The sequence below is a fragment of the Capricornis sumatraensis genome, chromosome 11 (assembly GCF_032405125.1).
Source record: "Capricornis sumatraensis isolate serow.1 chromosome 11, serow.2, whole genome shotgun sequence".
Taxonomy (NCBI): domain Eukaryota; kingdom Metazoa; phylum Chordata; class Mammalia; order Artiodactyla; family Bovidae; genus Capricornis; species Capricornis sumatraensis.
The window spans coordinates 75,206,268-75,231,435 of NC_091079.1; the positions used below are offsets into that span (position 1 = coordinate 75,206,268).

At 34.9% G+C, this 25,168-nt stretch overlaps 1 protein-coding gene across 2 annotated transcripts in view; it reads left to right on the top strand.

Moving 5' to 3' along the window:
• EIF3E (eukaryotic translation initiation factor 3 subunit E) overlaps window positions 1-21,366 on the top strand; it is a 47,485-nt gene extending 26,119 nt beyond the window's left edge. Inside the window, exons 8-13 of one of the 2 annotated variants that reach the window (XM_068983371.1) lie at window positions 3,072-3,198; window positions 4,211-4,312; window positions 5,519-5,628; window positions 19,656-19,758; window positions 20,041-20,175; window positions 21,207-21,366. In XM_068983371.1, the coding sequence (XP_068839472.1) occupies window positions 3,072-3,198; window positions 4,211-4,312; window positions 5,519-5,628; window positions 19,656-19,758; window positions 20,041-20,175; window positions 21,207-21,245 (616 nt within the window). In that variant the 3' untranslated portion in view covers window positions 21,246-21,366. The remainder of the gene's footprint in view (window positions 1-3,071; window positions 3,199-4,210; window positions 4,313-5,518; window positions 5,629-19,655; window positions 19,759-20,040; window positions 20,176-21,206) is intronic. The other variant, XM_068983372.1, reaches the window with a different exon arrangement.
• The last annotated feature ends 3,802 nt before the right edge of the window (window positions 21,367-25,168 follow it).

Below are 25,168 nucleotides of genomic sequence, written 5' to 3' on the forward strand. Positions count from 1 at the left end.
GGCCGTAAGCTCTCATTACAGTATTCCCAACTGATTACAAAGCAGCTCTCAGAAAAATTAGGAAATTTAAAACAATACTGCAGCAGAGTTTCCTCACAAAATTAAGGAAAATGAGGCTTCAACGAAAGTATGTTTCTGAACGGCTCTTTTGTTAACGAAGTAAGGAAAGCCATTTACTAGTTATGTTCAGTTGCAGCAGCCAAAAAAATATGTCCAGAAAAAAAGAATTGGTTTAAAACTTACAGCCTTCTACTGAGAACTGTTCCTCAGAATTGAAGATATTGGGAGCACATCAATAGTCAATTAAGAAATAAAATATATGATTTTTTAGTGATTTCTTAGATTCTGTTGATGGTTGTTTATCAATATGGCTAGTTGGTTTGAGGAATCACTGTTGGATTTGAAGTGTCTGAAGAACATGCCTTTATGAATAGTCTGTGGAACAACTACAGTTGAAAATATTTTCAGAGTTAAGAAAGCACTAATTTAGTACAACCTGAAGTGGAACCTGCTAAACTGTTAAAAATATTGGTGACAAATATATGTGGGGGAGAAAATTGGTTATTATTGGACAAATTTACAAAGCTTGTGGAAATGTGAGGTGTTGAAAGCCTATAGTTGTCCATTGCATTAGACATTTCCACATATTTCGTGGAAGATTCCTGAATCCATGGTGTATTATTAAACCATTAGCGTCAACAGTGAACTTCATTTTCTGTTGTGGGCTTAACTGTTCGTGGTCCCTGAATTTTTGTTTGATCGATAGAATATCTTGACTTTCCCTAGTACCACAATGATAAAATGGCTTTGCAGTGGTAAAGTTTTATTGTGACTTTTTCTAGGCTGGAGTAAGGTGGAAATTTTCTTAACAAAAAATTGCCCTCAACCACTATGAGCAAGCCCTGGATGGCTCTGGAAGTTATATTTTGCTATAGACTTAATGTTTCTTAGTTCAACCTAAAATTATAAATCTGAACAGTACTTATATGCAGACTTATACTGCAGCAGGCATTTGATGATGAATAACATAGTATGAATCCTAAGTAATGTCTAGCTGCTTTAACCTTTCCTGTTCTTTCAAAAGTTTAAAGAAGAAATGAGACCTTCATTCTCACACAGATTTGTAGCAGATAGATTTTTTTAAGCTCAAGTTACATTTCAAAAAAGTTTTAGATCTCATTGTAAGTACAAAGGAAATTTCTGTGTATGAAAATCCATCTAACTGTGCATTTGAAATAGAAATGATTTATTTGCAATGTAATGATAGCTATATCATTACATTTGATAGCTAAAAGGCAATATCAAAAGATCTTAACAGAATTCTTAAAAAAGCCTTCCCCAAGTGATAAATATGCTAAATTAAAGTCTTATCATTGATACCAATGTTTGGTAGTACCTGCATACATTAAAAAATCATTGTCGGGTTAAATATGTAAAATCTCATTACAGATTAGCATTAACAAACATTTGTAATAAATTTTAATAGGGATCTCTAAATTTGAACCCAATAAGCAAAGTTACCCTATTAAGGGAATTTTACTATTTTTATTAGTAGACTTGAATTATGAATATTTGTAGTCAACTATTATATTTTGAGTTTTTATAATAGAATATTTTAGAAATTTGTTTTATTTTTATATAGGTGCCTGATTAATATTCTGAGTCTTGCTTCTTGACCTGCAAAACCTAAAATATTCATTGTCTGGCCCTTCACAATAATTTTCTAACCCAACTATATACTCACATAGAGATGATTTCTTAAGGACATCATTTTCCAATAAAAACAGTGAAATTATACATGATGCAATAATACAGAGAAAGGATAAGTAAAGGGGGGGGTTACCATCATATAAAATATACTTTAATCTTGTAGGAATAAATCTATGAATGAGTTCCATAAATGTGTACTAAAACTACCTACTTCAAATCTGATTAAGAAAACCAGTCATGCTCTCCTATACACCATGTCTCTGCAGTCACTTGTACTGAACAACAACATTGCATTTAAAATTTTCTGCCTGAAACTCATACTTAATTTTTCAGATAATGAAGCTTTTAGCTGATTTGTTTAGTTATCTTTTCTTAGAAATTGTTTTGTTCTTGAGTTAATGTTGATTATTTTTATACCTTGCCTTGTTTAGAGGGAATTTAAAGAGGACTAAGTGAAACTAGATTTTATCTAAATGTTTGGTTATTATCATATTGTAGGGTCCTCTGATGAGTTCAAACAACATTTTATGGGGATCTACAATATGACAAAGTATAGAGATTTATTAACATTATAATCTGGGAGAACCTGGGAGATAAGGTTTCTCTGCTGGACCTTGAAGAATGCCTAGAATTTAGACTTTCAGAGGGATGTGTTTGGGAGAGCAGTGGAGTGAGCTTTAAGAAGTGAGGAAAGCAGGAGGCAGTCAGTGGTGTGCTGGGAGATAGAGCTGGATGGGTACCTTGGAGCTTGAAGATTCAACTAAGAGAAATGGACTTTGTTGACAAATATTTCCAACCTGGTGCTCAGAGGTTCTTACCGGATAAAAATTAGGGAGCTGTAAAAGGAAATTGAGCAGAAGAAATACAGGATAAATACCGAATGACCAGGGTGGTCAGCTGCTGATCATCAAAATAGTTTCCAGTCTTCCATCCCCTGAAATTAATTGGTTTTAATTGTTTGTGTAAGCGCCTGATTCTCTTAATTATGAGGAGTGTTTTGCACGTAGCTCTTCATACATTTGTTCTTACAGGTAAATGAAATCTTTTGAAACAGACTGACGGCTTATATAAGAGCCTTTCAAAATCCTTTTACTCGGCAGTGGTAATAGAGGTAATATTTACCTCTTAAGTAAGTCTCTCATCTCACTCCAAATTGAGAAATACCAGCTAGCATTCTTACCATTTAAACTTTTCCTTGGTGAAGATGGCCCTAATAATACTCATTTGTAATTTTTTACAATCCTTGCTTACTGAAACAGTGCAGTCTGATGGACTGCTCAAGTGTTTTCTTTAAATCACAGATGATTATAGATCTAGAAAAACTTGGTAAGTTATTAAGTAAATTGCATGTTTTTTTTTAGGTATCTTAATGCAATTCAAACGATGTGTCCACATATTCTCCGCTATTTGACCACAGCAGTCATAACAAACAAAGATGTTCGAAAACGCCGGCAGGTGCTAAAAGATCTGGTCAAAGTTATTCAGCAGGTAAAAAGTAAAATCTGTATTGATTTTTAAAATGTGCCTAAACTTTAACCTCTTTTTCTTGAAGAAGTAGGACTCTTAGATCTTACAGTGAAAAGAGTGAAAGTCGCTCAGTTGTCTCCGACTCTTCTCAACCCCGTGGCCTATACAGTCCATGGAATTCTCCAGGCCAGAATACTGGAGTGGATCGCCTTTCAATTCTTCAGGGGATCTTTCCAACCCAGGGATCGAACCAGGGTCTCCTGCATTGCAGGCAGATTCTTTACCAACTGAGCTATCAGTTTAGCTGTCAGGCTAAAAATCTTTTAAAAAGTAGGAGGAAAGTATACATGAAAAGAAAACAGCCCCAAATGGGCATATGCTGCCTTCCAGTTCAAGATACATTTATGGTGGATGTGGCATGAATGAATACTGCTCTCTGCTAGTTGGATACTTAATATACGTTGTGTATTAGTGTTGTTCTTACTGCAAAGAGTAAAGGAGATCTGGAGCCTGGATTCTTTTTTGAAGGACACTACCTACATAATACCAGAGTAGTTAATCTTTACATAATTTTAATAGTACCCATGTTGTGCAAAAGCTATAGCACTACTGCTTGGTTTTTAGTGAATTTCTCAACAATAACTAACTGTGGGTTCAAAAAGAACTTAAATATTTATTTTATCTAAGAATAATTTAGATAGAAAAAGGCAGTTTTATTCATCAGAATATGAATACACTGTTACTTGGAGAAGTTCATCACTGTTCATTGACTAACGGAGACTTTTGGCAGTAGAGGAATTTGAAAGCTTTCGGAATGGTTCTAGGATGACCATTTAGAGAACTTAGTTTAGAAGGCATCATAAGGTTAAGGTGTGGCCTTGAATTAGGATATAAGCAATTGCTTTGAGAAGATAGTACTTGGTAATTTGTTAGAAACTAATGGTAAGGGAGGAGAAAATAGGAAGATTGGGGGCAGTCTACTACTAAACAGTGTTGAATCAAATCCAGCTTAACCTTTGACTTAATTTTACAGGAGTCATACACGTATAAAGACCCAATTACAGAATTTGTTGAATGCTTATATGTTAATTTTGACTTTGATGGGGCTCAGAAAAAGCTAAGGGAATGTGAATCAGTAAGTATAAACTTTTGCTTACAAATTAATAATTCTTTAATTTGAGGGTATTATAAGAATTAACCTAACAGGGTTTTATTAATTATGTCAGAAATGTTTATTAATCTTAAAATGGCAGACTGTTTAGAAATGTGTTGGGTCAAAGACATTTTTGATTTTATTACCATGTGTCTACCCCTTTTGTTAACAGTTGGTTAAAACATTAAGGGCTTCATAAATTTACACATAATTTCATGTCTTATCCTGAATGAATAAAAATATGTGAAATGCTTTATTTGTATAAGCAAGATAATATCAAGTTTTACATCACAGTTATGGTTCCAGCTTGTTACATAAACAGGCCTAATTTGAAATTTTTCTTAAGATTGTATTTTAACATTTGCTATAAATCAGTCAAGCTAAGAGTGAATTTTTAAACTAGTGTCTTCTGTTAGCTGGCAGAAACTAAGGTACTGTCAGAGCATCTGAAAAAGTTGGGCTTACAGTCTTTTTTCTTAGTAAGTTAGTTTTCAAGTTTTGAAAAACTAAGAATTACTTGTTAAATGCACTTACCAAATCTGTAAATAAGTATGCTTTTAGAGGTGATTTTCAAACATTGAACAAAGTTTGTAACAACTTGTGTATATGTAGTACAACAACTTGTGTACATGCAATCAAATGCGACATTATTAAATATTGGTGTTTATTGTAATACTAAGTATCTAGGCCATGCCAGGCAGTGGGGCACTTGGTTGCTGTTCTTGAAGTTAAAATATTGTCTTTTAATTATGATACATCTGTGAAATAGGTGTCACCCTTTGAATTTTTTTCTCCTGTGGCTTTTCGGTCTACTTATTATCACAGAAATATGCATATCTTTAGTCCATATCTACGTTAAAAAGCTGGAAATACGTTATCTACAGAGCATTTCTTTAGGTTAATGACAGGACAAAGCCGCTTTGTTGTAAGGTTGTTGAGGTCATCAGTGGAACAAGGAAACGTAGTTTTTAGCTCTTTTTCTTGTAGCATTCATTTTCTTATTTGCATTTTTAGAGACTTGAATATAGTGTTCTAAAAAGTACTATGAAGTGTAGAACCTATGATATTAGATGAGAGAGTTGTAGTGAAAGGAATAATGAGTAAAGAACAAAGAACATATTTGAGACAAATTTTTAAAATTGCTCATCGTCATTTATAATTTTTTCCTCTTATATTTTATTCATATAGGTACTAGTGAATGATTTCTTCTTGGTGGCTTGTCTTGAGGACTTCATTGAAAATGCCCGTCTCTTCATATTTGAGACTTTTTGTCGCATCCATCAGTGTATCAGCATTAAGTAAGAATACTGATTTAATTTATACTTTCTACTTTTAAATTCCTATAAACTTTGATTTATTGTAAAGTTACAGTTACCAAGATTCCAGTTAATTGGATTTCTATTGTATTTCTCTGTGCTATAGTAGAAAAAGGAAATGTCATAGTGATTTATTAAAAATCCTAACTTTTGTTTGAATTCTGGGATGCTTCAGATCCTTCTTATTTCCATATGTGTGGGAAAGCATGATTTTTGAAAATTACTTCAAGGCAGTATTATGATTGTCAGAGAGTTACCTTTTAAAAGAATACTATTACACCATTACATAGGGAGAAAAGAGTGATGACCAGTTTTAGAATGGTTTTCAACATGAGTTCACTTAAGGAATCAGTCCTTAGTAAATTGGAAATGCTGTTGAAAAGACCACATTTGGTAATTATTTCAGTTAATTGAATTTATTTTATTTAATTATATGTTTGAATTCTCATAGTAAACTCCTGTGACATCCTAAAATGTTGAAACATGGAAAAGTTATGGAGAATTTCAGTTGAAATTTTCTCTGTTATGTGAGGAAATTGTTGGGAAAAATTGTGAAACTTACATAACTTATTAGAAGCTGATTTTATGTATTAGGAATTGAAAAATAGCAGTGCCCCTTGACCACAGATGAAGTCAAGCAGTAAATGCTCCTTAAATGTTTAAAAACTTACTATGTTAATGTTTGCCTCTTAGGAATTGTATGTACACCAAAGTTTTTCTTTAGAGCCTTTGGTTTTCACTAAGTCATCCATTCTTGCTTGCCTTATTTTAGTGGGTTGTCATTGAAGTGGTTATTCAGAGTTAGAATTACAGTGTGAACATGGGTCTTTTCCTTTGGGAGTTGAAGTTTTGACCTTATTTAGTACTTTATTATAGCTAGCAGACATACTGATATAATTTTAAGAATCTGGCTCCCAATCTAGTTCCCTTAAGGAATACATGGAAATACCTAGCAGTCATTAGTCATGAAATGCATTAGTCATAAAATGCATTATCTATATAAGTATACATATTTATGTATATGCACAAGCAGATAAAGGAAGAGCCCCCTTTCACTTTGTTTTGCTTGCACTTCTGTTCGGCTTTCCTCCTGACTCCGTGGAACCATATGACTGACTCTGGAAACCCAGTTTTACGAAACACTGATTGAATACAACTCCTTTGTTTTGTAGCTCCCTCTTTATAGCTGAGAAACTGAAGGCTCAGAGACATTAAGCAGCTTAGGTCTTACTTAATGCAAGATTCTGAGCTAATAGCTCTCTGACATTCATTGTCTTGACCCTGGTTATAAATTCTTTCTTTTTCATTGTGAGCAATTGATATTTTTAGAAATAGCCGATTTAGACTAATTTGTCATTAGTGTATCATTTGAGCCAGAGGATAAAGATGGAAAAAACCATGAGTCAGTGTTTAATTTTTTGTCCAGAATCTGTAGAGTTTTGTTTTTTATCTTACAAATATAGATTCCCTGAAGCCACCACAAACTTTCTGAATCCAGTTTTCTGTGTTATGCTGTGTAGGACTTCTGTGTTATACTAAATAGGGCTACTTTACTGTTCTAGTTAGGGTGATTATTCCAAAGCACATCTAAGATTGAGAACCATTGCATCAGGTCACAAAATTTTTTTAGGCACATAGTTATAGCCTGCTAGGGTAATGGATTGAAAAATGAGTGATTTAATATTTTTAGTATGCAGTGAATTAACAGGGTAGAGGACAAGCATAAAGTACAGCTTCATGTGAATAAACAGTTATTCTTAGTGCAACAATGATATCTCAGATTCTAAGGTTTGGGGGGTGGTACCGGAGAGTATGGGGGCCAGTAGGACTCAGTCCAGGGGCCTAGGCTTCTTCATGTTTTTGGAACTGCTTTAATAGGTTAGAAATATGACTGAAAATAATGTTAAGCATCTAAGTTGGGCTTTTATAAATACAGCAAATATCTTCAGTCAAACACCAGGGACTTGGAATCCATGATAATGACCAAACTAGCTATTGTTTACATTCAAACAGTATATAGAAAAAAATTGCTGTTCTCTAGTTCAGAGGTTTTTAAGCCTAGCTATACATCAGAATCATCTGGAGAACTTAAAAAACCACCAATAACTTAAACTTAAGAATGGATTTTTCTGGCTTTACCACAAACCTTCTGAATCACAATCTCTGGGATCAAGACTTGAGAATCTGGTTTAAAGGTTCTCAGGTCCAACCCCTAAAAAATTAAAGCATTCTCAGAATGGGAAGGGGCAGATCTCAGCACCTGTAATTTTCAGAGCTCCTCTCAATAATTCTGGTGTAAGAATTAATGAAGAAATATTCTGTGCCCTTTACAATTTCCTTCAATGGTAACATTTGGTGAACATAGTAAAATGCCACAACCACCCTACTGATGTTACACATTCAGATACAGAACATTTCTGACACCACACAAATTCCTCAGATTGCTCTTTTATACCCATACCGACTTCCTTCTCGCCTCTTATGAACCCTTGGCAACCACTCATCTGTTTGCTATTTCTGTAATTTTGTCATTTAAAGGATGTGCAGAACTTTTTAAAAAGTAGTGTTCAGGGTAGTCCTCTTCTTTCTGAAGAGGATAAATGCATATGATACAGATTATGATATAACTAGTAAGAGCAGTTTAACTATGACAATTTTTGAAAGAAGAAAATATTACAGATGTGAATGAGTGCCAGGCACTGGATAGAAAGTAGAGAACACAGCCTCAGAGCTTAAAATCCAGAGGAAGAAACAGATAAGATTATAATTAGGATAGGCATTTTGAAGAAAAATACAGAGTAATTAAAATAACATGGACATAATTTGTATACAGAAAAGTCAGAGAAGTAATTTGGATTGAAGTTTCACTGAACCCTGATAGCTCTCTAAAATATCTTTAAGTAGACTCTTTTCCATCATATACTAATTATGACAAATCACTCCATTTACTAGTTTACGCTGGCCTATCTCTGCTTCTAATTAATTTAGTTATTTGATATTTGATCTTTTTTAGGGCTAGGGGGAAGGATTTGTTTCTGTCTTCCTTTCTTTCCCCTAGTGGACACAAATCAAATGCTATTCAGCATTTTAAAGCCAATGGTTGTTTATTAAATAACCCTTTCCATTTGTGATTTGGAACATTCTCTGTTGATAGGATTCTTCACTAAATGGCACATGTGACAGTCTTATCTTTATAAAAATGTATATTAAGAATGTTTTTATCAGTTTATACACAGCCCTATAGATTTATAGGATAAGTTACAAATCTGTTTACCATGAAGTATACAACATCTGTCAAAAAAGATTACTGTGGTGGGATTTAATTTAGTATAGCCGAATAGTTTATCAGATATGGTGTGTCTGAAATTTAAAAGCTGTTCTAGAATAATCCTTGGACCAGTTTTCAGTTGTAGATAAAAACGAAGTATGGAAGTAATATTTTGAATGTGTATGATAAACATGTTGGAGCATACATTAATATAATTTCCCTATGGGGGTTAGTTTTGGCTTTTCACAAAAGTATGTATTTGCCAACTGCTCTTGCATTTAAGTTATGAAGTCATTCCACTTTGCTTACTTTATTCAGTAACGTTTTAGATCTTAATATTTTTCTTAAAGGCTTTATTACCATATAGCAATTTATACTTAATTATACTTTGATATTAGAGATAAAAGGTGTGTTTCCAGATGGAGATTATTTTAAACAGCCATTATCGTTGTATTTCTGTGTTAATTATCAAGTAATATAGTGTCATTTTTGACGAATGAGATGTTGGTAAATTCAGTGAGAATTTTCATTTGTCATACAGAGCATTTCATGTCTCAGTTTTCTGCTGTTTTCTTTCTCCTATTTCCTCCTAATCTTACAGTTAAATACAGTTTACACTTAAGACTTACTTTTTAATTAATTGTCATAGGATATCCTTATAAAACACTGGAACTCCTTGGATATATAAAATAGTTAGCCACAGTCTTCAGTAGAAAACAGGCCAGAGATTTCCATGACTTAATGGCTTAAGTCAGTATTTTTTTAAATAAGTTGTGCTTATCAACTAAAATTTGGAAAGCCAGGTTATTAAGCAGGTAATTGATAAGCTTCTGAAATTCTGGACCCCAAATCTTTATTTGTTAAGATACATCAGGGTAAGGGCTGTGGAAGGGTTCAGAAAAAGACTGTCGAAAAGATTAGTCATTGAAAACCTGATAGACAATCAGCCTAGAGTTGATGAAAGCCTAATTGGTTCTCTAGATTTAGATTTATATACCTTATGTTCTTAGGTGGGATGACTGGTCTTAATGCCTTCCCAGAAAAGAAAAGTATCTGATTTAAGCTAAGAGTTATGAATATGTTTTACTAATGAAATTGAATAGAGGATAAAATAATAAATTTTTTTTTATGCCTTAAAATAGCACTTAGGATTCTGTTTTTTCCCCTCTGCCCCAAAGGAATGAAGGCTTCCCAGGTGGCAAAGTATTAAAGAATGTACTTGCCAATGCAGGAGACACAGGGTCAGGAAGATCTCTGGGTCAGGAAGATCCCCTGAAGTATGAAATAGCAACCTACTCCCAATATTCTTGCTTGAAAAATTCCATGGACAGAGGAGCCTACTGGGCTAGTCCATGGGGTCACAAAGAGTTGGACATGTATGAGCATGCACACACATGCCAAAGGAATGATTTACGTATTTGTTTAGTCAAAGTTATTACTAAGCTTTTCCTTTATGGTACTGACTTTGTATTTTATATAAAAGTTGTTTCTCGTAATAGGTTTATATGCTATTTACCTAATTTCTTCTAGGACCTCTGTGACTTTATTTCCTCTGTTTGAATCCAACAAGGATTTATTTGGAAATAGAAAGTAGCTCCTCTCCCTATCCCCAAAATAGCCATCATGATTTATTGAAAAGCTGTTTTCTCCCACTTATTTGAAATGCCATCCATATTGTATTTGAAATTATTACTTGTTCATGGGACTTTTTCTCAATTCTTTAATCTTTTATAAATTTTGTGTTAGTGTCTGAACTTAACATCAAATAAGTGCTAAGTTAATTTAGCACCTTGTTTCAAATAAGGTAGATTTGTAGTATGTTTATCTAGTATTCAATATTTGTTTTCTCTGGAATTGATAATGGCCACTTTCCTGCCATTTGCTTTGTTGTTTTCCTTAATGACTTTTTCATTAATTCCACTTCCGACTCTTTGCCAGTTTATAAATCTCTTTTCAAAATTGATTATTCTCTGAAGGAGCCTGATGTCTATGGGGTTGCACAGAGTAGGACACAACTGAAGTGACTTAGCAGCAGCAGCATCTCTTATACAGGTGTTTTGTTTTCCTCTCTAGCAGTGGGGAGAGGGGAGGTTTTTCTGGTGCCCATTGTCTGAAATTTTACAGTGATATGCCTTTGTATAGGTCTGTTTTAATTTTTCATATTTATTGTTGTTGTTAGTCGCTAAGTTGTGTCCAACTCTTTGCAACCCTATGGACTGCAGCATGCCAGACTTCCCTCTCTTCCACTATCTCCTGGAGTTTGCTCAAGTTCATGTCCATTGAGTCAGTGATGCTTTCTAACCATCTTATCCTCTGCCACCCTCTTCACCTTTGCCTTCAATCTTTCCCAGCATCAGGGTCTTTTCTAATGAGTTGGCTCTTGGTATTAGGTGGACAAAGTGTTGGAGCTTCAGCATCAGTCCTTCCAGTGAATATTCAGGTTGACTTCCTTTAGGATTGACTGGTTTTATTTCCTTTTAAGGAGATCAGTTCTTCATATTAGACTCTTTAAATTTAGAAGTTCATGGCCTCCAGGTCTGGGAATTTTTCTTGAATTACAATTATTTCTTTAACAGTTTCTTCTTTATGTTCACTGTTTATTCTTCCTGGAACTTCTGTTATTCAGGTATTAGACCTCCTGGATCAGACTTCTAATTTTCTTATCGTTTCTCTATTTTCCATCACATTATCTTTGTTTTCTACACTCTGGGAGATTTTCTCCCAGAGAAATCTTCTGTGGATTAAAAATAGTCTCTGATGTTATTTTTCAATTTCCAAAAGAAAGACCTCTGTCACTCTTCTTTTTCTGAATATTTTTTATAGCATTCTGTTCTTACTTGATGAATGTAGTTCCACAGTTTATAATTTTACTAAGGATATATTAATGATACTTTTTGTTCGAGTTTTCTTAAAATTAAAATATAATTTAACGTATAGCAGAACATTAGTTTTAGGTGTATGACATAATGATTTGATATTTGTGTATATTGTGAAATGATCACCTTACTAGGTGTAATTGACATTCATTGCCACACATAGTGGCAATTTTTTTCTCTTGTGATGAGATTTACTCTTAATTGTAGTCCCCATGCTATACATTATATTCCATGGCTTATTTCTTCTATAACTGGTAAGTTTGTACCTTTTGACCCTTCACCCAGTCCCACCCGTCCCCATCTCTTCTTTGTATCTATGAGCATTTTTTGTTTTGTTTTAGAGTCCACATATAAGTGAGATCATATGGTACTTGGTGTTTTTTTTTTTTTGGTCTGGCTTAATTCACTTGGCATACTGCCCTCAACATGCAAATAGTACAATTTTTTTAATGGTTAAATAACTGTGTGTATGTGTGTGTAATCACATTTTCTTTATTCATTCATCCATTGATGGCCACTTAGGTTGCTTGGTATTATAAGTAATGCTGCAGTAAACATGGGTTTACCTAAATCTTTTCCAGTTATAATTTTCATTTCCTTCATATAAATTTAAGTGGAATAGCTGGGTCATACTGGGTTCTAGTTTTAGCTGGGTTCTATTTTTATTGTTTGAAGAATCCACTTAGTATCTTCCATAGTGATTGTACCAATTTACTTAACTACCAGCAATGCATCAAGAGTTTCCCTTTCTCCACATTCTTGCTAATACTTATTTCTTACCTTTTTAATGATAACCGTTCTAACAGGTATGAGATGATATCTCATTGTTTTGATTTGTGTATGTTTCTCTGATGATTAGTGATTTGAGCATGTTTTCATGTACCTCTTAGCCCTCTGTATGTCTTCCTTGGAAAAATATTTATTCAGGTCCTCTACCCATTTTTAAATCAAATTGTTTGGGGTTTTTTGTTTTTGTTTTTATTTTTATTTTTGGATGCTGAGTTAGTATGTGTTCTTTCTATATTTTGGATATTAACCCCTTATATATGTGGTTTGCAATACTTTCTCCTACTTGGTAGGTTACTTTTTCATCTTGTTGATAGTTTCTTTTACTGTGCAGGGGCTTTTTAGTTTGATGTTTATTTTTGCTTTTGTTACCTTTGTGTTTGAATTTATTTTGGTATCAGATGTAAAAAGTCCTCACAACGACATATGTCAAGAACTTACTGCTTGTGTGTGTGTGTGTTTTTTAAAGGAGTTTTATATTTCCAGGTTTTTTAATGTTCAATTCTTTAATTCATTTTGAGTTAATTTTTGTATATGGGGTGAGGACTGGTCTAGTTTCATTTGTTTGCATGTAAATTGTCCAGTTTTCCCAGCACCATTTGTTGGAAAGTGACTGTTCTTTTCCCATTGTATATTCTTGACTCCTTTGTCATAAAGTAATTTACCATATATGCTTCAGTTCAAGCTCTCTATTCTGTTCCATTAATCTATGTGTCTATTTTTATGCCAGTAGCATACTGTTTTGATTACTATAGCTTTGTGATATAGTTTAAAATCAAGGAATGTGAAGCCTCCAGCTTTGTTCTTTTTTCTCAAGATTTGTGAAAGGCTGTTTGGGGTTTTGGGCTTCCCTGATGGCTTAGATGGTTAAGAATCCACCTGCAATGTGGGAGACCTGGGTTCGATTCCTGTGTTGGAAAGGTCTTCTGGAGGAGGGCATGGCAACCCACTCCAGTATTCTTGCCTGGAAAATTCCATGGACAGAGGAGCCTGGTGGGCTACAGTCCATGTGTTTGCAAAGAGTCGGACATGACTGAATGACTAAGCATGCATCTGGGGTTTTATGTGTTACTTAACATATTCAAGGACTTCCCTGGCAGTCCAGTGGTTAAAACTTCACCTTCCAGTGCAGGGAGTGCAAATTTGATCCCTAGTTGGGGAGCTAAAAATCCCACGTCCCTTGGGGCCAAAAAACCAAAACATAAAAAAGGAAGCAATATTGTAACAAAGTCAAAACTTAAAAAAAAATGATCCACACTAAAAAAAAAAAACGTTCAGTATCTTGTGTCACTTGAGCAGGAGAGCTTTTCAACTAAAAGGTGTGAATAAGGAATTTAGACAAAATATGTAATGTATCTTTATTTTATTGAAGTATAATTGATTTATAATGTGTTAATTTCTGCTGTGCAGCAAAGTGATTCATTTATATATGGGCTTCCCTGATAGCTCAGTTGGTAAAGAATCCATCTCCAACGCAGGAGACCTGGGTTCAATTCCTGGGTGGGTAGGATCCCCTGGAGAAGGGAATGGCAACCCACTCCAGTGTTATTTTATTGAAGTATAGTTGATTCATAACGTGTTAATTTCTATACAGCAAAGTGATTCATTTATATATATATAAAATTGTAACAAATTCAACATATATATATATATATATATTCCTTTTCATCTTCCTTTCCTTTATGGGTTATTATGGGACACTGAATGTAGTTCCCTGTGCTGTTTTTTCATAGGACCTTGTTGGTTATCCATTCTGTAGTTAACAGTTTGCATCTGCTAATCCCATATTCCCAGTCCATTCCTCCCCCAGCTCCCCTCCTTTTTGGCAGCCACAAGTCTGTTTTCTATGTCTGAGTCTGTTTCATAGATAAGTTCATTTGTGTCATATTTTAGATTCCACATGTAAGCTAAATCATATGGTATTTGTGTTTCTAACTTAATTCACTTAGTATATCTCTAGGTCCATCCATGTTGCAGCAGATGGCATCATTTCACCATCTTCTTTATGGCTGAATAGTATTCTCTTGTGTGTATATACCACGTCTTTATCTGTTCATCTGTCAGTGGACATTTAGGTTGTTTCCATGTCTTGGCTGTTGGGAATAGTGCTGCTGTGAACATAAGGGTGCGTGCATCTTTTTGAATTACGGTTTTTTCTGGCTGTATCTTCAGGAGTGGTATTGCTGGGTCATATGGCAGCTCTGTTGTTTTGAGCAACTTCCATACTGTAGTGGTTGCACCAATTTACATTCCCATCAACAGTGTAGGAGGGTTCCTTTTCTCCACACCATCTCCATTATTTGTTTGTAGACTTTTAATGGTCGCCATTCTGACTGGTGGTCATTGTAATTTTAACTTGCATTTCTCTAATAATTAGCAGTTATTAGCTATCTGTATGTGTTCGGAGAAATGTCTGTTTAGGTTTTCTGCCCGTTTTTTTAATTAGGTTTTTTTGTTGTTCTTATTTAGTTACATGAGCTGTTTGTATATTTTGGAAATTAAGTCTTTGTCAGTCACATCATATGCAGGTATTTTTCACAGTCAATAGGTTGGCTTTTTGTTTAGTTTCTTTTACTATGCAAAAGCTTGTGTTTGATTATGTTCCATTTGTTTACTTTAATATTTATTGCCTTGGGAAACTGACCTAAGAAAACAGTATGGTTTACGTTAGGAAATATTTCACCTATGTTCTCTTCTCAGAGTTTTAAATCATGCCATGTCTTAAATATAAGTTTTTAAACCTAAAATATCTTCTTTAAGCTGCCTGCAGATACGGTTGAGATTTTAATGTTACCTGAATAATCTGGAAGTTATTTTTGAGTTTAAAACTTAGATTGAATTGGGATTTTTTTTTCCCCAGAAATTCTGCCTTTTGATATAGTTTGTCTTTTAATTGATAAACTGAATTCTTATAAATAACACAAAGTAAGCATGGTGTAGGATAGCTAAAGGCAAGTTTTTGTTTCTTCAAGCTTTAATAAGATACTTATTTTTTATTTTTAAATCTTTACTTTTTTTTTTCATAAAATCAGCAAAATGTAAGAGAATTGTGGAGTTAGAGAACTTCCCTCTGTTATTTAATTTCTTTTACTGTGTATATTTTCCTGTTACTTAAAATGGATTTTTGCCACATTCTCTTATTCTTAAAGTGTTGGTAGCCTAGATAAGCTGAGAAGGTATCAATAATTTACTAATACTTCTCAGACCTTATTTCAGATTTTTCTTTGACTTGATTTAATAAGTAGAGGTTCAACAAGCATATTGCAAAACAGTAAGTCCTCAAAAGTGGGATTATGAGTCAGACCAGGCACGTTTGTGGGTCTTGATGCATGTTGTCAGATTGCTCCAGCCATGACGGAGTAGAAGACTTAGAATATGTATGTAAAGAAAGAAGAGGAATAGAAAATTCTAAGTAGAGTTATACAGAATAAAATTGTCTTTCTTTTGTTTTATAACTTGACATTAAATATTTCCATTCATAAATTATCCCCAAACCTCCAAACTAGAACTGGTTAAACCCTTTTACACTCACATAGCTCCTTCCTCTTTTTCCTTCTTATACTTAAAATAGTTTATATATTTGGAGGATTAGGTACTTGTCCCCTACTCCCCAACCCCACCTTTAAACTTTTATTAAAGTGGAAGACAGACTGTATGTTGTCACAAGCATCTAACACAATTCATGTTTTGTTGAATAAGTAACAGGAAAGGAAAAGAATTGGTTTGGTTTGGGTGGGCTGTGGTATTCATGAGGAAGAAGACTGAAAAGTTTAATTGTAGCTAAATTGTAGAGAACCATGAAACTTGGAAGTTTGAATTTTATTGTTTTGGTAGAAGGGCTCATATTTTTGAAAGGAATTTAGGACTAAGCTGGCAACTATGTAAAATAATAAGGTGAGACTCAAGAGGCAGATTAGTTAGAATATTATGAAACAGTCACAAAGCCTGCACTGGGGTAGTAACTAGGGTAGGAATCAGACAGTAAGTTTTTATTAATTGCCTCCTCTCTACTGGGCATCATGCTAATTGCTGGATATATAGACATGAACAGGGAAGCTGTGGTGCATGCTCTTGGGTTACATGGTCAGTCTATCATGAAAGCAGATACACTGGTACACAACTACAGCTCTATGAAAGTGAAAGTGTTAGCTGCTCAGTTGTGTGCAACTCTTGCAACCCCATGGACTGTATCCTGCCAGGCTCCTCGGACCATGGGATCCTCCAGGCAAGAATACTGAAGTATGTAGCCATTCCCTTCTCCAAGGGATATTCCCCACCCAGGGATCAAACCCAGGTCTCCTGCGTTGGACGTGGATTCTGCACCATCTAAGCTACCAGAGACTATGAATGCTCTGCAAAAAAACAGAGAATCGTGAAAATATCAAACTGATACATAATGGTTGGGAGAAGTGTCTTGGAAGGCCAGTGAGGGTACTGTTGTCTCTGATACCCATGTAACACATCACTAAGTGAAGAAAAAGGTGTATTAGCCTTTGAAACAAAAGGCACAACATTTGCAAAGACCCTGAAGTGGTTTAAAACATGTCATAGTTAATGAACAGTGAGGTTTAGTCTGTTTGGTGGAGAGGAGAGTCTTTCAAGATGAAAGTAGTTTGGTAGGGAAGTTTGATTAGAGTCAGTGGTTAAAGAGATAACTGATAGGACTTCTCAATGGCTCAGATGGTAAAGAATCTGCCTGCAATGCAGGAGACCTGGGTTTGGTCCCTGGATCAGGAAGATCTTGAGAAGGGAATGGCTACCCACTGCTGGCGGGCTACAGTCCATGGAGTCGAAAAGAATCAGATACAACTGAGTGACTAAGCACAGCAGACATTATGCAACTATAAGGCCTTGGTTACTCTGCTTGAGTTCTTAGTCACTCTATAATATCCAATACAGTAATCCTGAATGTTTCATTATAATTTTAATTATGTAAACAGCCTCCATAAAGAGCTTTTATTTATAGTTTTAAAAATCTTTTAAAAACTGACTATACCCACTTAGTAGCTACTAGGAATAACATATCTGTTTTTTAAAAGCAGTGTATGGAGATCTTGAAGATTGAAATTTTAATATATTTCGTACAGATTGTTTCATTTGTGCTTTTCAGAGTAAAATGGTCTTGGCTTCACTTTAAAGAGTTGTATTTTGGGGAAATGGAGGAGACATACAAAAGAGAAATTGTTACAGGAGTTGATAAAATAATGTTTTGGAAAATATGTTCTTTACCTTTAGAGTAGCAGCTTCAGCTCAAAGTATTAGGCAATAGCTTATTTTAGCAGTACAGAAGAAAATGAAATGTACCCATTTCTAAAATAAGTTAAGTACCAGTAGTAAAAACACGGAGTTTATTGAGAAGCCATAGGAAACACCAGCTGCAGGAATTTTTCCTAGTCAAAAAAATGCCTTGTTGTTTCAGTAAAATGACACACTTCCCTATTTTTAGTAACATAAATAAAATAGGGTTTGCTTAGAGAATAATGATAAAGAGAATAAAATGAAACCTGATCATGAAATTGAAGTAGTAGTCATGGGCTAATTGTTCTTTGTTTGCTGAGAATATGTACTTAAGGCAAAATTGATCATAAAAAGAGAACAGAACTTGACACGTAAATCCAAGGAGTTTTATGGTCGAGTTGGCTCATACTCATCATCATGATGTTTTTTTAACTTCAAGCTTATTTTAGGGATAAATTTTAAATGATTGCCTTCATTGATTTACCAGTAACTTTAATGATAGCCTAACTTTTTATATTTGGAACGAGATCCTTCTCTTTGTCAGTAAACATGAAATAGAAATAGCACCGATTATATTATTCCCATAAAGGTATTTTTGTTAACTTGATTGATTACTTTTGGATTAAGACTTCTACAATTACATAGCTATATGATTTCCAATGTATTAAAAATTTATACTTTAAAATTGGGAGTGCTATCAGATTAGGAATTTTTATATTCTTTTTTTTTTTTTTTCGTTAAAGTAGTGATAATATTAGAAGAACTGCAAGTGTATAATATCTTCATTGAAGACAAGTAAAAGAGGAGAGTTAATATTTGTGTCCAAACACCTGTATTTAGGGCTTCCCTGGTGGCTCAGAGGTTAAAGCGTCTGCCTGGAATGTGGGAGACCTGGGTTCGATCCCTGGGTCGGGAGGATCCCCTGGAGAAGGAAATGGCAACCCACTCCAGTACTCTTGCCTGGAGAATCCCATGGAGGGAGGAGCCTGGTAGGCTACAGTCCACGGGGTCTCAAAGAGTCGGGCACAACTGAGCAACTTCACTTCACCTGTATATGCGTATATGTATACCATCCTTTTAAATATTATACATGCATACATAGATACTCTTTCATCATTTGACTGACTGACTTACCTGCTATGAAGGCTTGTGTTTGTGTTAATCCTGAGAAGTTAAGCCCTGCAGTGGCCTCTTTTTCAAGAGGCCTCTGATCATTAATTAGAAAATGCAAATTGGTTGATGACATCAAAGACTTTAAATCAGGGTCTTGGTGTCTGTCATCTTTCTCCTTCCCCCTCTCCTCCGTTCGTGTTTTCTCTGTATGTATGTCTCTTTTTACTTAAACTCAGTGGCCATTTAGGTATCTATAGTGTACAGTTCAAGGGAGTGTCCTTAGTGCAGAAGAAAATGAAATTCAGCAGCCCTGAATTTTAGTTATGTGCTGCATTTTATTATTCTTAATTTCTGATGCTCCTTGTAATGGGTTTAATGTCTGTAATCATTACACATTGTACAACATTTTTCTCCCTTAGATCATTAGTAGTGGAGCACTACTAAGTAAGATACTTTTATGGAAGTTAGAAGGATTTGTGTAAATACAGAATATGGGGCCCTCCCTTCAAAAGCCTTAAATCTGTTAGGTGAAATGAGCTAGATTGTGAACAGCTCAAGAAAATAGCACAAACACGAACAATGCAATTTTAAGAGTCATAATATTTAAGAGAAGATGACCCATAAGTACTTAAAAGTTTCCATATAGAGTATAGGTCAGAGACTGTGTATATAAAACTAAGTTTTTAACTCAGTTAATGTCATTTTATTTCTTTTTTCTTTTCCATTAGCATGTTGGCAGATAAACTGAACATGACTCCAGAAGAAGCTGAAAGGTGGATTGTAAATTTGATTAGAAATGCAAGGCTGGATGCCAAGATTGATTCTAAATTAGTGAGTGTTGTCTGTGCTATGTACTAGATATCAGTTGCTGATTATTTTATATTTTGGGAGGAAGTTTTTGTTGGGACATTTATTCTAGAATTTTTGTTTTAATGTATAATAGTTTTTTTGAAGGCAGCAGCAATTTCCTGTTTTTTTGTTGTTGGATGAATATTGTCATCTGTTCTGTGCATAAAAATATTTGCAACATACATGTAGGTTGTGATGTCATACTTACAACTTAAGAAACTCGATTGTTAACGTTATAGGACCAATTTTTCTCTCTCATTTTAGGGTCATGTGGTTATGGGTAACAATGCAGTCTCACCCTATCAGCAAGTGATTGAAAAGACCAAAAGCCTTTCATTTAGAAGCCAGATGTTGGCCATGAATATTGAGAAGAAACTTAATCAGAATAGTAGGTCAGAGGTAAGAACCACACATCTTCTGTTGTCTCAAATTTGGCAATAAATAATATAATTGTTACATGGGTATCATTTGAGAACAAATTAATTTTGGTTGTGTCTGGTTTTGTATTTGGGGGTAATTTTATTTAAGAATTACTAAACTGAAAAGATTTTTCTTAGATTTTTGTGCATTAGTTAGGAAACAAAAATTAAATTATGTGTTCCTAGTTTTATTACAAGTGGGTTTTTTTTCTTTTACCCTTCCTGTGTGCCTTCATTATGTCATTTCCTTAGTGTTTTCAACACATCATTTTGATACTGGCAGATGATAAGTTACATGTGTTATCTCTCTTTCAAGTACTTGAAATTTGTGTTCCTTTAAAGAACTACTTCTGCAACAATGTTGATCTTATTATGTTAGTGTTGATTTTACAAAATTTGACTTTATCTGATACTCATATTTAAGTGTCAGAAAAATAGATTTCCACTTTGGGTAGAAATCCTGCATATTAGATATTAAAGGAATTTGAATAGCCTTGAAATTTTGGGATTCCAAACTACCCCTAATACTTTTCAGGCATTATGATTACTTATATCTGGAGGGTAGAAAGTTTTTAGAAAACAGTCAAGCTGCGTTCAAGGATCTCATCTGATTGAAGTTTTTAACAGATTTGTGTCCTTAGCATAGTCCTTCAGTTTTAAACTTTATTGTCCTTTCCTATTCCATCCAAGTGTAGAATTAACTGAGCCTGAAAAATAACTAACGTGTAGTTGTTATTTCTGTATGCTGAAGGGTCAAGTTGTATTGTTTGGGGTTATAATATTGGTGATATTGTCATTGTTATACTTTTAATTGGTCAAAAACTATATCAGATGGTATTTTGTTGTGTTGTTCGGAAACACCTTACATTTGGTAATTGAGGAAGTTGTTAAAGTCGTGGAGAATAGATTGGCAGAAGTGTGGCTAAAAAATACTAGTGTCACTTTTTTTCAAAGTTGGCTTTTCAGAAATTATTTCTTTTCATCCTGTTGATTTCTTTTTGTGTATTTTAGGCTCCTAACTGGGCAGCTCAGGACTCTGGCTTCTACTGAAGAACTGTACAGAAAAATTGAAAAACCTTTAAAAGAAAGGTGAAATAATAAAACCATTATATAAAGGTGAAACCTTTTAGAAACAACATATTTAGTATAATTTTGGAGAATTTGAATAAAATTGACCACTTCATTTTATTTCTTTGTGTATGTAAGTGTGTGATTTTTTTTTTTAACTTTTCATTTTGGAATAATTATATCAATAGTTTTCCAGTAAGTTGCAAAAATAGCAGAGAGAGGTCTCATGCAACCTAAATATAGTTTTTCCCAATTTTTCCCTTGTATGTTACTATAATCCAATCTCAAACTGGGGTATTGATATTGGTACAGTGGTATGAATAACTCTGTGTGCCATTTTATCACTTTTTGTGTTCCATCTCTACAGTCAAGATACAGAGCTCTCATCATCATCAGGAAGTTCTCCTTATGCTACCCCTTTGAAGTCATGCCTACTCCAACCAGCTCTTAACACCTGACAGCCACTAATCTGTTCTCTTTATCTGTAGTTTTGTTATATGAAAGTGTTAGTCACTCAGTCGTGTCCCACTCTTTGTGACCCCATGGACTGTAGCCTGCCAGGCTCCTCTGTCCATGGAATTCTCCAGGAAAGAATACTGGAATGGATAGCCATTCCTTTCTCCAGGAGATTTTCCTGACCCAGGGTTGGAACCCGGGTCTCCCACATTAAAGGCAGATTCTTTACCATCTGAGCCACAGTGGAGATATAATCTTGTCATTATGAGAACGTTATAGCAACATATATGACTTTTTTTGAGGTTAGCTTTTTCTACTCAGAATCCCCTTGAGATCTGTTCAAGTCATCATGTATGTCTGTGGTTTGTTTCTTTTTATTTCTAAGTTGTATTCCATGATATTAATGTACCACATTGTTTGACCTGTACCTCTTTTAGAATAGTTTGATTGTCTCCAATAGGGGCTATTAGCAAATAAGGCTACCACTTCTTAATGCCTTAGTTAAAGTGGCTCTTTAGTCACTCAGTAGGCTACTACAGAGACTTAAATAGGAGTGTAAGCTGAATTTTGTAAATACCTTATTGAATATGATGTACGTGTGTGTGTGCACATACACAGAGTTAAACACACAGAATATTAAACAGTTAAATATTCAAGAAGTATATACAGTCCCCATTAGTCTCCTTTACCTACAAGTGGTTTGATTTTCCACTTTGTTGAACTAAAGCCCAGTCACATAACAGAAATATCTATTAACTGGTCTCAACAAATGGTACAAAGATAAAAGATACATGCATATTTTTCTTTTATTTGACACCTCATCAGGCCACCATTAACACACAGTTAAGTTTGGAGAATACAGGTCAGATCTTGTGCTTGTGTTGTGTTCAGATCTCTGGTTTGTGGTATTGGTTCTTCTAAACTATAATGCAAAGGTGCTGAAACTAGAGGGGAAGATTCCCAAAGAGGGTAAGCCAAATGCTAATTTTTGACTCATCTATAACCAATGTTGTGAGAATGCCAAGTTTAGAGGACCGCTTATAGTACAAAATGATCAAGGTTCATAAAGAAAATACCAAAAGGTGGCATATCAGTAACTAGATAGAAGTAGACCCTCATTACCTCATGTAGGAGCTAATTCCTTGGATCAAAAGTACTGATCTGTAATAAATGGAGCAATAGTTATATAAAATTGCATGTGTTAGTCAGGCTATATTGAAATGGAAAGGGTGTTAAGATGCCTTTGTTTCCATCTTCACCAGTGACCCGAGGGCAAAATGTTCTGAAAACATCATTAACACTCACTTTTTAAGTCAGTTGTTCAACCAAGGTGTTAATAGCAAAGATTTCTAGGTGATTATATCACTAGCAATTAAAAGCAAGTCTGGCAGTTACTTCATTTGTCATAGTGGACCAATAAAAACTGTAGGGAGGAAAGAGAATTTGTCAGGGATTTTTAACACCTATATGTGTAAATAACCCAAAGGGAAGAAAAAGGAATCAAACATTTGACTGCCTCACTCATGCCTGGAAGCACTGAAAATTTGGTGTTAATATTTATATATTGTTGATGAGGAAACATACACAGATGGTTTACTCAAGGTCATACCTAGTAAATGTTAAAAGCATGGAATTGAAAACAGACTTTTTCAGTTATATCACACTATCTCTCCTTACATCATTATTGCTTTATAAATTCTTCCAGACTAAGTTTACATAGGGTTAGAGGATATATGTTTAGTAGGTTGTAAACGAGGATCTTGATTCACAAAACCATCTCATTATCTTGAAATGAGAGCAGAGGGTGTATTTTTTAACCAATATAATCATTTGATACTATTTGGTTCCCAAAAGGACCTATTGGAATATATAAAACTTTAATGACTATTTGATTTTTTTTATATTTAAATGTTCTTTCAAGATTATATACTATATAAAGTTCAATTCAGTTCAATTTAGTCACTTAGTCGTGTCTGACTCTTTGCGACCCTATGAACTGCAGCATGCCAGGCCTCCTTGTCCATCACCAACTCCCAGAGTCCACCCAAACCCATGTCCATCCAGTCGGTGATGCCATCCAACCATATCATCCTCTGTCGTCCCCTTCTCCTCCTGCCCTCAATCTTTCCCAGCATCAGGGTCTTTTCAAATGAACACCACATCAGCTCTCCACATCAGGTGGCCTAAGTATTGGAGTTTCAGCTTCAACATCAGTCCTTCCGATGAACACCTGGGACTGATCTCCTTTAGGATGGACTAGTTGGATCTCCTTGCAGTCCAAGGAACTCTCAAGAGTCTTCTCCAACACCACAGTGCAAAACCATCGATTCTTTGGTGCTCAGCTTTATAGTCCAACTCTCACATCCATACATGACTACTGGAAAAACCATAGCCTTGACCAGACGGACCTTTGTGGACAAACTAATGTCTCTGCTTTTTTATATGCTGTCTAGGATAGTCATAACTTTTCTTCCAAGGAAAGCATCTTTTAATTTCATGGCTTCAGTCACCATCTGCAGTGATTTTGGAGCACAGAAAAATAAAAGCCTGACACTGTATACCCATCTATTTGCTATGAAGTGATGGGAGGAGATGCCATGATCTTAGATTTCTAAATGTTGAGTTTTAAGCCAGCTTTTTCACTCTCCTCTTTCACTTTCATCAAGAGGCTTTTTAGCTCCTCTTCACTTCCTGCCATAAGGGTGGTGTCATCTGCATATCTGAGGTTATTGATACTTATCCCGCCAATCTTCATTCCAGCTTGTTCTTCCAGCCCAGCGTTTCTCATGATGTACTCTGCATATAAGTTAAATAAGCAGGGTGACAATATGCAGCCTTGATGTACTCCTTTTCCTATTTGGAACCAATCTGTTGTTCCATGTACATTTCTAAATGTTGCTTCCTGACCTGCATACAGGTTTCTCAAGAGGTGGGTCAGGTGGTCTGGTATTCCCATCTCTTTCAGAAATTTCCACAGTTTATCGTGATCCACACAGTCAAAAGACTTCGGCATAGTCAATAAAGCAGAAATAGATGTTTTTTCTGAAACTCTTGCTTTTTCAGTGATCCAGGAGATATTGGCAATTTGATCTCTGGTTCTTCTGCCTTTTCTAAAACCAGCTTGAACATCTGGAAGTTCATGGTTCATGTATTGCTGAAGCCTGGCTTGGAGAATGGTAAGCATCACATTACTAGTGTGTGAGATGAGTGCAGTTGTGTGGTAGTTTGAGCATTCTTTGGCATTGCCTTTCTTTGGAATTGGAATGAAAACTGACCTTTTCCAGTCCTGTGGCCACTGCTGAGTTTTCCGAATTTGCTGGCATATTGAGTGCAGCACTTTCACAGCATCATCTTTCAGGATTTGAAATAGCTCAGCTGGAATTCAGCCGTCACCTCCACTAGCTTTGTTCGTAGTGATGCTTTCTAAGGCCCACTTGACTTTGCATTCC